The 15,708-nt window shown below is 38.2% G+C and overlaps 1 protein-coding gene across 1 annotated transcript; it reads left to right on the forward strand.

The window, feature by feature from the left end:
- The first annotated feature begins 448 nt into the window (after positions 1 to 448).
- Positions 449 to 14,067, forward strand: c6h1orf159 (chromosome 6 C1orf159 homolog). Its single transcript, XM_088338271.1, has 9 exons — positions 449 to 596; positions 3,848 to 3,928; positions 4,001 to 4,085; positions 7,126 to 7,221; positions 7,309 to 7,365; positions 9,540 to 9,674; positions 12,226 to 12,251; positions 12,335 to 12,359; positions 12,440 to 14,067. Exons 2-9 carry the CDS (start codon positions 3,857 to 3,859, stop codon positions 12,526 to 12,528), a joined length of 585 nt encoding a protein of 194 aa, XP_088194397.1. The 5' UTR covers positions 449 to 596; positions 3,848 to 3,856; the 3' UTR covers positions 12,529 to 14,067.
- The last annotated feature ends 1,641 nt before the right edge of the window (positions 14,068 to 15,708 follow it).

Consider the following 15,708-nt stretch of genomic DNA (forward strand, 5'->3'; position numbering starts at 1 on the left):
CTATCTATCTATCTATCTATCTATCTATCTATCTATCTATCTATCTATCTATCTATCTATCTATCTATCTATCTATCTATCTATCTATCTATCTATCTATCTATCTATCTATCTATCTATCTATCTATCTATCTATCTATCTATCTATCTATCTATCTATCTATCTATCTGATATAACGAAACACATGTACAATATAACATGTTAAACTACATAAAAAACACGTTTGAAAAAAAATACGGTGTTAGATTATTTTGTATTACGACGAAAATACGACAGTTTGTAAGGGCATGGGGCCCTGGAGTTTAACAGGTATGAAATCCAAGAATATCGAAAAATAGGCGGTTGCGTTTCAACAACGGTATCAACACTGGCAACTGACTGTGTAACCTTTATTTTGACGTAATCAGTCGGATGTTGACCACCTTCTACTTTTATTTTGAAAGTTATCAACGGATGTTCAGTGATTGAAATGGAGCAGCAAAGTGCTTCTCTTTCGACAGGCGGAGGTGTGTCGATAATAAAAAAGACTAGCTCGAATTTCCTGACAAATGACGTCTGACGTCGGCTGAATCGGACAAATTTTTCAGTTTCGCCGGTGAGTGAACTCCTCTCTCGAATTAAGCAAGCAGTAGCTGTTTTGTGCTACATCGACAGACCGGTAGCTCAGTCATGCAGTTGATGTCGCCCAATTGCATTGACGCATGGCGATCAATTGGCACATGTTGATCAACTAAAATGCGAATTAAAACGGAATATGACCGACAGGAGTTATGTGCTCCAAGCTTCGAAGCTGCAAATTTTGAGCTGTGGTGCATTTCAGCACATAATAAAAGACTGAAAAAGTACTATTAAAGTAATATAAATATGTCTCGATTTAAATGGCCTTCCTCGATTTAAAATCTCCATAATTAGATGAATGAATGAATGTAATGGGAATTGAATGACAACAGGTGGCCAAAGTAGCTGTACTCTCTGCCCCCTAGTGGGAGAACATACAATTGTTTTTGTTTACATTTTGATAATTTCTTAAAGGGACCGAGTATTATTTAGCGCCTCCTTCTTGTACAAAACGTAATGTATTTAAACATACATAAACTATCATAATATTTTTTTTTCAATACTCAAAGGTGTTTTTATTCAACATAAAATGAAGATCACCTACATGGAGCTGACATATTGGTCAGTTATCTTGTTGCTAAATGTACTACCCCCACTACTCACTTTCTTTTATGACTATTTCTATTCCTCATCTTCATTATTAATGTTACCCTCACTTTTTTCTCCAATTGTCACTTTTTAACCTTTTTTCTTCTCTTCTCTTTTCTTTTTTTTTCTTTTAAATTTGTTGTTTCTTCATTTTTCTCTGTTTTCTGTGTTCCTTTCCTTTTTTTTCTCTCTTCTGTCTCCTTTCTCATTTTCCACTTTACTCTTTACTGTTTGTACTGTTTTGCAGACATGGGGACTTGAGACTTAGTGACTTGGACTCGAGTCGACTCGAGTCGCTGTTTTTATGACTTGTGACTTGACTTGGACTTGGCAATCTAAGACTCGGGACTTGACTTGTGACTTGACTTGCCCAAGAAAAAAATACTTGGGACTTACTTGGGACTTGAAGGTGAAGACTTGAGACTTACTTGAGACTTGCACATGTGTGACTTGGTCCCATGTCTGCTGTTTTGTTTATTTTATTTTATTCCATGTTTTCCTTAATGTTTTTTATCCTTTTCTTTTTTCTCTTTCATTTACAAAGACTCGGATAGAAAAAAAATAACAAAGATAAGCGGTGCGTTTTGGTCACTTTGAGTCTCCGTAGTTTGTATTTTACCTCATGCTTTTCAGAACTCGTTTCTTTTTTCGTGTCACTACACATACAGCCAAATCTAGTGGTCAAAAATCACACACTGTCCCTTTATTGATCAAGAGACTTTGTAATACTGGTTTGGTTCCACATTGTTGCATTGACAGTAAAATTAAGTCTCTTTGTGATTTATATAGGTGTTTCCCAACATTTTTTGAACCAAGGCACACTTGTTTTCGAAATATCAAGGCACTCCATCGGTCAAATGTTTAGAAATTAATTCATGACACTAGTTTCATCATTTTGTTTTTTTAATGCTTCAATTATCCTGTTACCTAAATTGGCAGTAGAGGTTTTTGTGGTCACCATGGCTCAGGAAGCAACTTAGGTTATTCATTTTGTGTCAATAATGTTGCTGTTATTTGGGATTCTACTTTATCATTAACATTCATCCTGTCTTTTCTTGAAACGTAATCAAAATTATTTTAGCTGATTTTAAGTATTATCTGCCAATGCAACAATATGTTTTCCTAGTTTCTAACTAGTGTTTCTTTGTAAAATGAAAAAATAATCTGAACAAGCAAAGTTACTTTCAGTATTTTGACCTTACTCTATTTTTTTTTTTGTAGTCTAGTCTTAAACTGCTTCATAAAGGAGATATGTTATTTAAGGTATTTCCCTATACAGTACTACATTATGAGTAGACAATTCATGATTACTGTATAATATTAAAAATAATTGATAATAATAACAGGGCAGCGCAGTGGTTAGCACGTGTGTGGCACCGTTCTGAGGTCATGACCGAACCTGCTGTGTGGAGTTTGCATGTTCTCCCTGTGCTTGCGTGGGTTTCCTCCGGACATTCCGGTTTCCTCCCACATTAAAAAAAACCCCATGCATGTTAGGTTAATTGGCCGGTCCAAATTGTCCCTAGGTGTGAATGAGCGAGTGAGTTGTCCGTCTCTGTGTGCCCTGCGACTGGCTGGCAACCATTTCAGGGTGTCCCCTGCCAACTGCCCAAGAAACTAAAGTTTATACTCCTTATTCATGTATTAAACCTAATTTAGGGTTCTAGAAAAGGTTAGGGTTACAGATAAGTGTAGGTTTAGGGTTAGGAGCTTGGGTTTTAGCTCCAAATAGGATTTCATAACTGAATGTAGGGTTCCAAAATAGGTAGAGCTAGGGTTACGGTTTGAAACTGGGTTAGGGCTAGGGTTACAGCTAGTTAGGTGTAGGGCTAGGAGCTGGTGTTTGGGCTACAAAAACAATGAAATATAAAAATATAAATGAACTTTACATTACTATAGATACATGATAAAATAAAAAAAGCTGAAAATATATAAATTAATATATATATTTTTTTAAATTATAAGATCGGCAGTCTCTATGGAAGATTGAATGCACTCTACTTTGGAGCCATCAACATACTTAAAATCAGTCCAAACTTGGCCTACTATCCTGCCTTTTATATGTACAATACTTTCTTTCTTTGTTGTCCTCGGTAGTCAACTCAATTTTATCCGAGAACACTTTCTGTGTCTGTCAATAAGTGTGACGTAGTCAAGCTGCACACGCGTTATTGAGGCAGCGCGTAATTTATGTCACTTTATACCCGCCCCATTGACACAAAAAGATTGTAGATCATAGATGGTAGCATCCCAAAAAAGCACAAAACAACATAGCGACTTTACTTTTGTGTTCAAAGTCATCAACAAAAAAATTCTTTTGATAGGCACTGAATTTCTTCTTTTAATGGTACTTGAAAAATTGGGAAATTGGCTTTGAAAGTCCTTAAAAAGTACTTGAATTTGGCCATGAAAAAGGTGTAAGGATCCTACATATGATGCTACCTACTGATATTGAAATGGTTTACATTAACTGCTGATCACTGGAATATAGCAATAGTTACTAAACACCACACATAAGTGAATAATGATCTATTTTTAGGGGTTATAAAATTTACGAACAAGGACAACTTCCCTACTAGACCTCATGGCACCCTTGTGCCAGCCCTTGTTTGATTTCTTTTTTTGTCTCTTTATCTCAAGGGCTGCGACATGGCCCTGTCATTCCTTCTGGTCTTGGCAGCAATTGTTATTCTTATCAGACCGGAAACACCTGTAACCAAGGTAGAAAGTTACTCCGTGCTTTGTTCACCTTTGGCCGATTACCTCACGAGAAAGGATGTTGTCTGTCCGCAGGCCTTACATCAAAACTCACTTGAGTGCTGCAGTGAGAAACAGAAGATAAACGGCTCGTGTTCTAACGATACTCGCTGTGAACCAGGTAGCATGTGATGTGTGAGATGTTTTCATGATGTTTTGGTTTGATTGTTTTGCGGTCAGCCACCCTTTTAACAGAAAAATGGGTATTCGTATCTTATATTTTGGGATTATGTTGCTGCCGAATGTCATTGCACTATTTTCTTTGTGCTTTTTAAATTCTGATGAACTCACAATTTAGGCCAGTCTCCTAGCACTACATTGTAAATATTAGGGCTGCAATTAACAACTTTTTTAATAGTTGTCTAGTCACCAACTATTGAAACGTTTAGTCGAATAATCGAAATATTGTTATATTCTTAAATCCAGCATGACGCTGATTTAACTATGTAGCAAATGATACACAAGAAAGATGGGTACAGTGAAAAATGCATCTAAATATTAATGGTCTGCATTTACATAGCACTTTTAAAGTCAATGAAGACCTCCCAAAGCGCTTTACAATGTGCTTCACACTTTTTCCCTTTTACACACTCATATCTGTCAACCCGTACGTTTTTGCAGTACAAAGTACGTTTATTATGCATTTGAAGACCTGTACAACGAACAAGCAGATCTGTACGGAAAAATGCAAATTTGTCAATTATGGGTACAATCCGGTATACACCGACTATCACGAAACAGCAAATCAATAAAGTCAAACGAGTTCTATCTCTGTATCGTTTTTTTTCGTCGCAAACAAAGCGAGCGTTTGATGCTACTGTGCGCATGCGTCTGCCGCCTGGGGATTTCCCATCATGCATCATTACGTGGTAGTTGTGTAGTGAAAGGAAGTCCGTCTCTTTTTAGAGAACCAGCTTTTTCGGCTTAACTCATTAAAGAGACCCAGCCCTCAAACGGCTCACTTGCTTTGATGCATTATATTACGAAATATGATGTTGTATAAAGAAGTTAAGGAAAAAAGGAAGTATAAAAAGAGAAAATGAAAAAAGACAGGTCTGTGATGATCCCTTTAATCGGTATATTACCAACAGTAATTTGATGAATTAATAGTTTGAATAAGAAAATGTATTATCCTACTTAATTATATTTGCATGTAGTTTTTCCTTCTACAGTGAACGTCCAAACTACTTAATTATTGAACTTTTTTTACAATAAACCTCATTCATGTCGAGCAACTCCGTATCTCACAACAAAATGTTAATTAACAATATATATAATATAACGACATACATGTACAGTATAACATGTTAAACTACATAAATAAACACGTTTGAAAAAAAAAAATATTGTGTAAGATTATTTTGTATTTTGTAAGGGAAAATGCGACAGTTTGTAAGGGCATGGAGCTTTTGAGCTTGACAGGTATGCACACTAACTAACCGATAGCAGCGTCAGCCAGGCAACTACCTGCTATCGGGGGCATTAGGGATTCAGTGTCTTGCCTAAGGACACTTCGACATATAACACATTGGAGCCGGGAATTGAACCTGCGACCTCTTGATCCCAAGACGAGCACTTTTCCTCCTGAGCCCCATCTAAAACCAGGCACTTTGCTTTTTCAGTAGACATAAATACATAATTAAACCTTTAAGGAGATGCAAATAAATTTAAATGATGTAAACATGTTTTATCCCTGTAAACCAATAGGAGGGACATTAGCGGCAGTAGAACAGTAAATAAAACAAATATGATGTCCATTTTGTGAAGTACAGTCAATAGTCAAGCGCAAAGTCTGTAACAAAAGTACTAAACATTTCTGAACAGTTTGAAATCAGTTTTAAAAACTGACATGTGTTCTTTTTAACGTTTAACAACTGATATTTGTTTTTAGAACTGCACACATTTAATTTCAAATGCATTTGTTGCATAATGATTGAGCTCTATTTTATAGTGAAATATCCATCCATTATCTGCACCGCTTATCCTCAGTAGGGTCGCAGGAGTGCTGGAGCCCATCCCAGCAATCATCGGGCAGGGGACACCCTGAACTGGTTGCCAGCCAGTCGCAGGGCACACGGAGACAGACAACTCACTTGCTCATTTATACCTAGGGACAATTCACACCGGCCAATTAACCTGACATGCATGTTTTTGGAATGTGGGAGGAAACCGGAGTGCCCGGAGGAAACCCACGCAAGCATGGGGAGAACATGCAAACTCCACACAGGTGGTTCGATCTCATGACCTCAGATCTGTGCCGCACACGTGCTAACCACAGCTCCACCGTGCTGCCCTATCGTGATATATATGAATATAAAATGTAAATGCATGTCATCCAAACTTTATTGTTACTCGAATCTTATTGAGAATAGTCGACAATGGAAATCATTCTTGACTTCTTTCTATTATCAATTTTTGTCTACTAATCAATTCGGCCAGAGTAAATTTGTTTGCCTATTTATCCTGACATTCTTTTTGTCTTATTTTACTCTTTTAATTTTGTATTCTGTGTTTATCCTAGAGTGCCATATCTGATCTGCTTGTAAATAACATACACTATGTTGCCATCAATTCTTCCTACTCCTTTCCTACACTCTTCCCACTTCCTGTTGAACATGTACGTTGCCATGGTTTGTGTTTTTTTTTCTTCAATTTGTCGTTTTGTTTTTGCTTTTGTCATGTTTGAAATAAAAGTGTCATTCGTTCATCTTGCCAATGACAATGAAGGACTTTTTACCTAAAAAGGAAAAAAAATCAGAAATTGTATGAGATTCACATGACCCGTTTTCCGTAAGTAAGATGTTTCGTAATTTACTTTGAAGCCCTTCTGGTTCAAAACACCGGCAGCAAACAAAGATAACATACGAAGAAAAGCCATAGACATGAAAAGATAAGCAGAGTCGTGCTGTTTTTTTTCTCTTTCCTTCTTTGTTTTGATGCACACTATCAACTTATCACATCATGAAAGGCTTCCGGACTGGACAACATATTTTATAGACTACAAAGTAGGTCATCCAGTGTTGCTATGGCGATGAGGGCTAAAACGTCTCGCCCAGTTTCTCATCTCAGTGACGTCAAATGTTTATGAATGTCAGATCAATCCAGATTGTCAATTAGACCTTTGTGGTGAAAATGTTCTTAATTCATATTATTTTGTTTAGGATGTTTCCTCCGTGTCCTTGAGAACAGCAACCTTGTTTGCATAATGTGTGAGCCTGCCGCTGTTGACTCGCTGAACTTGACAACTTGCACCTACAGTAGGCAATTTTGAGTAATTTTGTACTTTTTTTTTTTGCGGGCAAAGTATTTTGATTCATATATTACGCCTGTGTCTTTACCATTAGACTCCACTCTGGACAGAAGAAACCATACTACAGTCACAAGCGTCATGCCTAAAATTGGTAAGTTATCCTTTGGCCACATTTTACTCACCAAAACTCATTCTTATTTCTACACAAAATCCATCCTCATATTTTTCCTCAAGGAGATTCCAATTACTCTGTTGTACAGATTATCTATGCGTTTCAGACTTATCAAGACCATCGAAGCTAATGCTAAAAGTCGAGTCTTTCCTGTCAAATTTCTGGCATCATTTTTTTTATTTGATTTTGACTGAAAATCAACTTTCGACAAACAGTATACACGTGGATACCTTATTTTTCTTCACCTTTTTGTTGTGATACTTGCATTACTACGCCAATCAGTTTGGAGAAACCGCTGACGTTTCCTCACGCCTGAAATCTGATTGGCTAAACTAACCGTTTGATCCACACTTTCACTGGGGATCAAAATTGGAGAACAATTTACAAACAGTTGAATCATTCTGAAAAAAATGCCATTGTCACTGCTCAACACGTTAAGGACATTTAGTTGTGTCCATACCATGGTTCTACAACAATGTCACAACATGGATAAGGCTTTTCAACAAAATTTTTTATTTTTTTTTTAAATGCACTGATCAAAATTAAAGCACACTTTCAAGTGTTTTCCACTTAATCTAGTTGATGGTGCAACTTTCCTTGGATATCAACCCCGATTTTAACTGGCATTCTAACTGCCAGTTCCACTGATTTTGCTAGATGGTGGGTCGTTCTAAATTGACTGAAAGCCTCCGGCAGCAGGTTGTCCAGATGAAAACAAAACGGATGACCCTATCAGCCAGAGCAAGTTGATCATTTTAAATCTATGTTTTCAAGAATATTGAATCTTTACAAAACGTCACACTCATTCAAGTCGCCCAGCAAGGCTGGTCATCCATGGAAGACAAATGCAAGAGAGGACAAGTCAGTGCGGAGGATGTCAATGGGTAATCGTTTCCACACTGCAGCTGGAATTGCTCGCCATTTCAGTGCTGAACATATGCTGCCATACTCGATGTTTAAGAGCATTTGGACTGCAGCCCCACACTGCAGTGACCAAACCTCTCACTAGCAAAAAAAAATCATAAGGCTAGACTGAGCTTTGCTGAGGAACATGTTGTGTGGACAGAGGAGAACTGGTCCAGAGTTCACTTCAGTGATAAAAGCAAATGTAATTTATTTAGGTCTTATGGGAAGCATGATGTTCTTCGACAGATTGGAAAAAGACTAAACCCAAAGTGTGAGAAAAGTGTCATGGTTTGGGGCATGTTTGCTGCAGCAGGAGTTGTGTCTTCTGTACAGCAACATGGCCGAGTGAATGCAAATGTGTATAAGAACCTACCTCGACAGCACATGGTTCCGTACTTGCGTTGATCACCCAATAAGCCTGCAGTATTTATGCAGGACAATACTGTATGTCACACAGCAAAACAGGTAAAGAATTTCCTTGAAGATGAAAACATTAAATTAATGGCATGGCCTACCCAGAGTCCTGATCTCATCCCAATAGAGAACCTCTGGAAAATCCTTGGTGTCAAAATTATAGTCAAAAAACCCTTTACAATCTCCAAACTGTGAAAGAGGCTGGAAGAAGAATGGACCAAAATCACACCTGAAAGGTGTGAAAGATTAGTGCTATCCTGTGGCTGCAGATGTGCTGAAGTCATTTACAGCAGTTTTTCTCTAATTGTGATCTCCGTGTATGTTATGCCTCAGGGTCCTGCAGAACTAATTAAAGGATCCAAAGGCGCTGTTTTTTCTCTCACACACAACACATGGCATACTAGCCGCTTCTCCATCTCAATGTGCATAGGATCGATTGGAACCAAAAAAGTTATTTTTTGTACCATGAGTGTTTTATTTTTATTAATTTATTTTCAATGGAACAAGCCTCTAAGAGACTAGCTGTAGCCGTGCTTTGAAGTTTGTTTTGGGTGCGTGGACTCTATGACTTGACTGACAGCATAAACCTATCACAGTCGCCCTCACAGTCACACCCATGCAACACACAAACATACACTCCCCGTGATAGCATTTGCTGTGTGTTGTCTGCTGCAGAAAACGATGCACAATGAAAATCTGTGGAGTATCGAAACAGCCAATAGTAAACCGCGAGACAGCGAGAGTAAATTATATATATTTTTATTATTGGCATCAGCCTTTATGGTGCAGGTTGCAGCTCAGTTAGTTATGTTTCTGGTTCCGTCTGTGAGCAGGAGGTGCAGGCGTGGCGGCCTCGCTTCTTTTTGGAACGCTATTGATAAGCCTGTTCCTGATCCTCTCCGTCGCCTCCTTCTTCTACCTCAAACGCTCCCACCGACTCCCAAATATATTCTACCGCCGCAACAAGGGTAAGCCTGTTCTTACACTTCACATTCCATTTTTTTGCATTTTTGAATCACTTATTACAACTTATTTTTCATTTTGTCTCTTGAATGTAAACTAAAAGCAAAAATTAGTCTAATTTACGTGCGTCAAGCCCATTTTAGCACGGGGGCAACATGGTGAAAAAAAATCATTCTTTCAGGGGCTGGGCTAGTAGTTAAGGGGAGGAAGAAAAAAGAAAAAGGGAGAGAGACAAAAATATAGAAATAGAGAAAGAGGAATATAGAAAGTGAGAGAGAGAGCAATTGAGAACGAGAGAATGAGAGGAATAAAAATTAAACTGAAAGAGAGAGAGAGAGACAAGAAAGAAAGAGGGAGAGAGAAAGCAATACAACTACATCGTCTTTACAAGTGACACCTGGCTTTTGCAACAACCTTCAACCTTCTCTTGCTCTTCTTTCAGCATTGTATTTTGGGCTGAATTCAATCCTTTGGTGGGCCGGATCCGACTCGATGGCCGCATGTTTGACACCACTGATCTAATTTCTAACACAATATTAATCGGAATCCTGTGTTTAGACTCCTACATTTCATCATTGGTCATTTTCTTACAAATACAGGCATCAGCATAAAAGATAACTCCACATTATTGGGTCCTAATAGAAAGTACTGCACACAGTAGCAGGAATGGTCTCTATTAGGGTTGTGTAACAGTAGCAAGTCTACATGTGAGTGGCTTATGTGTGAGCAGTGACAAACAGAAGGTTCATTCAATCAACATCCAAATGCTTTGTTCTGCACTTTGATAGGTTCAACAATCTCTCCACTTCAACTAAGCATCAACAAGGTTGTGGTTCAATACGTACCATATACGTACATGAAAGAGCTTGTATTGTATTTTAATGACTTTGTTTTCTCCGTTCTTGAACATTTGATTATGAAGAAGTGGAGATTACACATGGTTTCTCGCGAGTAAAAATGGTGTGATAATTAAATAACATTTGAAAAGGCATTGAAGTTTATCTGTACCTCTGGTAGTCTGAGGGGGCGGCAACCCGCGGCTCAGGAGCCTCATGCAGCTGTGGCTCCCTGGCGCTTTTCCAAAAATGTTTGCAGATTGAAAAAGCTAAGATGGGGAAATATAATTTTGTTTTAAAAAGGTTTCTGTTGGAGGGTAAACATGACACAAACACTTTTAACGTTTTCCAATGCTGTAAAATGTTTAGAATAAATTTAACATTTCAACTAAGAGCTGGTACGAGTTCACGGGCTACAATGCTAAAGTACAGTGCATTGCTCCTCTTTCTCTCTCCACTGACACATATTAGAAGAGCTGTGTAGCCTAAGCCCCACCCATTTTAAAGGGGCAGCGTCACAAGCCAGGCAGGTGGCTTGTAGGTTTGCCCCAATATAAGGCTTATGTAAAGCTTTCTGTTAGAATTTTTGTATTTTTGGCCCAATATGGTTCTTTAAACATTTTCGATTGCTGTCTAGTGGTAAAGTGACGGCGCTCTCACCGCCACTACTCAGGATCGATTCCCGTTCCATGTTTTGCTGTTTAGGTCAGCTATGTTTATTGATTTGATCAGTCATTGCACAATCATTACTCAAATATTGTTGTATGGTAACACATACCTACAATTGCCCTATACAGACGCTCCCCCTGCTACGTTCAAGTTACGAAAAACGGTAGATGCGAACATATTTTTCGGGATGTGAAAAATATCCGGACATTGTTGTAAGTTCGATTTTGTATTGTGCACCTTTAACCGAGTAGAGGACAGTACTGTAGTGCTTTTTTTTTGCTGCTACCAGGGTGTGGTGGCGCTGTGAGAGCTCACCCAGAATCCACCCCGAAGAAGAAATCAGGCTTCTACTTCCTAGTGTTAACATACTACGTGTACTGTATCTCCAACTTTGACATTTTTATTGTTTAATATCTCGTGCAACCATTCAATATGGTTGGTGTAAAGTGTAAAGAAGAGGTGAGCCGTTTCTTTTGAAATGAAAGTAGAATAAGAAAGTTTGATGCGGTTGAGAAAATGGTCGGATGGCTTTTTTTTTTTTCGGCCACTATCACCACGGAGGAGGAAGTCGCCTAACTCTTGAATCCCATCTTGCGAAAGTCGGTTAAACTTCACTTTATCTTTATAAATCATATTATTTTATTAAATGTTTATTTTTTAGTATAAAAAAACCAACAACACAGGTTACTTATAAACATACTTATATAAACCTTAAACATACAAAATATGGAACTGAAGCAACTTACAAACAAATTCAACTTACGAACGATCGTAAGTAGGGGAGTGTCTGTATTCTGTGGTGTATAAGGTGCAAATGATCATAAGGCGCTCGTCCGAATTTCTGGCCAAATTGTGTTTTTTAGGTGTGCCTTATAGTCCGGAAAATACGGTCATTAAAATTGGTGCATAACCTGACTTGGGCCCCCTATAATATTGCACTGCAATTGTGAAGTCCTTTCAACTGCATTCAAATACTATTTATGATAAACTGCATCTGTACTCTTTTATAAATTTAACTGGCAAAAAACACAATTGCTTTGTCTTCTTGCAGCTTTCATTTTCCAACCCAGCGAGACGGTAAGTGTGCTCATTTGCCTGAATCTAATTAGTCACATTCCGTACGCAAACTGTGTCACCCTGGCAACATTTTATTCTTCTAGGCCGTCATGATTCCCTCCTCGACAGGTAAGCGTCTGTTTTCGTATCGCCAAACAGGTTTAACTGTCGAATGAAGTCTCGTAATACAATGCGATTTGTTTTTGAAGCGAGAAAGCAGCGATACGTCAGACGGGAGCGTCCCTCCGCAGCATCAAGTAGCAATGCCACATCCACTGCGAGGGCCTTTAACGTGTAGAAACAAATAAAGGGGCCACGTGGGACTTCCTCATGGAACAATGTTAACTTTGGACTTTTTGGGAAGCTGCATTTGACTCATTATTCCGTGTCGCCTCAGGACCAAACGGTGTCCACAGTCACACGGGTGTTGGTCAGTTCATGGTTTGAGACTTGTGCAGTTTGGGGTTCTTTTTTTACTGCATTTTCAGGTACTTTTGGCACTGACACATTGCTATTATTTGTTACCCCGATTTTTAGGGCGAGACTATCATTCCGAAACAACATATATTATGATAACAACCTCATTGTGACGTCAATGTTCCAGTAATCACATTTTTAGGAAACAAATGGGCGGGTTCATTATATCATTTGATTTTGTCAACTGGACTTATGTCTATACTGGGTGACTGTACGAGTAATATTTTGTATTCATTATTCGTATCCAATTGGGCAAAGTGAATGTATGTGCGTTGTACAAGCCACACGGCACAGTTAAGTGTATGCAGCGTGTAGCATAAAACTATTTTACCATGGTCACATTTTAAATGTAAGGTTGAATCATGAACAGAAAAGTGGAAAATTGCTACCTTTTCCCTTTTGATTCTGGGTTGTATTTAATTAGAAATCAATGCCCTGCCGATATTATGTTGTGTGGACCACTAGTGTAAACACAGTGTTTTGAGGAAAATTGTGTAGAATGTGTGTTAAAATGCAATATCCACCTGTGTTTCCATGAATGGCAGCTGTGGTGTTGGCTGTTATTTCCTGAAAATGACATCAAATTCCAGAATCCAGGTAACAATCGATAGTAGCTCACCCGAATGATTCAAAGTCGTGAGCAGATGTATCTCTACAGCGAGTGTCAAAATGTCCGCCTCTAGAGATAGATTTGGATATTTTTTCTTAACTCATCAAACACAATAGTTACAATCGCTAGAGGTCCTGCACAACATATTTTGGTAAAGAACATTTATCTGGGTTGACTTCCGAGTGGATTCTGGTTTGGTATATATTTATTTGTGGTCCTAGAGCCCAAAAAAAAAACAAGTTTGAAGTTAAGCGATGTTGAATTTGGAGTGGAATCTTTGTGCACTTTAGAAATGTCATGCCAAATTCTTCCGGAGAAGATCTTGCTATGTTTTCAGTTCAATATCACACAATGATAATGAATTCACATCCTGTATTCTCATTTACCATGAATTATATTATGAATCGAATGTGAACCAAACTGTGCCATTGAGAGGTAAAAATGCTGGATTCTGAGCTCCCGCATAATACAGTGGCCTTTTATTTAAAGAGCAGCCTGCCCTTCAAGTTATTTGCAGGATGACTCCAGATTTGAAAGCGCATATGTGGTGCAAGCAAAGTGTATATCTTTTTAAACCAGAAGCAATCAAGCAGTTTTCCATGTTGCCTGGTGTGCTTGATGCGTAGCTTAATAAAGACATGTGCAGGTTTTATACAAATGATATTGTTTTTATAACTGTGTACTTGTGATGAAGATTGTGGGGACGGTGCAACGAATGTTTGCAGGGAATAAAGCACCTTCTAGTAAGCATTGCACTGTTTTTATTTGCTTGATCAGAATTGTTGACTATTCACTTTTAGAGGGGTACAGGTTTTTTTGCATACACAGCAGTCTCAGATAATTAGAATATTTTGATGAAGTTGCTTTCTCTTTCTTTCAATTAAAATAATGATTATTATGGATTCATTACAGTTTCCCTAGAGTATTACAAGTATTTTATTGTTTCAATATTGCTGATTATAGCTAAAACTAAAGCATCCCATCTGAAAATATTAGAATAAAATTAAAAATTATACTAGTCGGCTGTAAGTCATCATCCTGAACTGTCGCAGGGCACACAGAGACAGACAACTCACTCACTCATTCACACCTAGGGACAATTCGGACCAGACAATTAACCTGACCTGCATGTTTTTGGAATGTGGAAGGAAACCAGAGTGCCTGGAGTAAACCCACGTAGTCATGGGGAGAACATGCAAACACCACACTGGAAGGTTCGTTCTCATGACTTACTAACTAGTCAGCCGCCGTGCTGCCCGTAAGTCATAACACTATTAAACAAAATTAATTGCAAGAGTTTAGATTTTTTTATAAATCCAGGATGGATGACTTTTTAAAAATAACGTTACAGAAAATAACATTCGCACAATATTATTTTTTGTGACAGTCCGGAAATTCAACAGCAGTTCAATGCTGTAACTGTGTGCTACAATTGCATAAATATCCTGTCCTGTTACATCATGCCACATACAAATAGATTTGTGTTGATGTTGGATTAATAAGGTTCCAAAATAGCCCCAAATTAGGATTTACTCTTATATACTATGTAAAAAGTGTTTTTAAAATGTGCATTTAAAAAATTATCCAATTTAAAATACACATTTTTCCATCCATCCAGCCATTATCTGCACCGCTTATCCTGAGTAAGGTCGCGGGGGTACTGGAGCCCATCCCAGCCATCTTGGGGCAGTGGCAGGGGACACACTGAACTGGTTGCCAGCCATATTAATTCCAATTCAGTAGCTATAAATGTTAATTTCAAAATTGTATGTTTTCTTAAAATTAAAATGTATTTTTCTTCTAAGTAGTCTGTTTTCTCATGAACAATGTCCGGCCCATCACGTAAATCAGACTAATGGAGAGGACAAATAAAAATTAAGCTTCACGCCAAGGGCCTGACCGATCAAATGCTGATTTTTTTTTTTTAATGACTCCTACCGTCTAATGAACCTACAGTAATTGAAGTTTCCTTGATATTAAATCCCCATCACATGTCATGTTTATTTGTGACACCCTTAATCACTAGGAGTCTCAAAGGGCTGCACAGACAACAGATTATTGGAAACTGCAGACTACTATTACACCATCCCCTGATCTAAAACCTACATGAGGGCAAGGAAAAACTCAAACTTCAACAAGAGGTAAATGAAGAAACCTTGAGAAGGGACCGCACATGAGGTCATCCCCCTTCCAGGATGACCAGGCTGCAATGGATGTTGCAATAACAAATCTTACACAGATATTGTCAACGTCAGTTATAGGTTATTCATATGCTATAGAATAGAAATGTGTTTTAAGCCTAGATTTAAGCAGTTCCACAGAGGTTGCAGATCGAATCTCAGGGGGAAGAGCATTCCACAGCCCGGGGGCCCAAATGGAGAACGGAGGAAC

This window comes from Urocampus carinirostris, chromosome 6 (assembly GCF_059441175.1).
Source record: "Urocampus carinirostris isolate Australia breed hairy pipefish chromosome 6, RoL_Ucar_1.0, whole genome shotgun sequence".
Taxonomy (NCBI): domain Eukaryota; kingdom Metazoa; phylum Chordata; class Actinopteri; order Syngnathiformes; family Syngnathidae; genus Urocampus; species Urocampus carinirostris.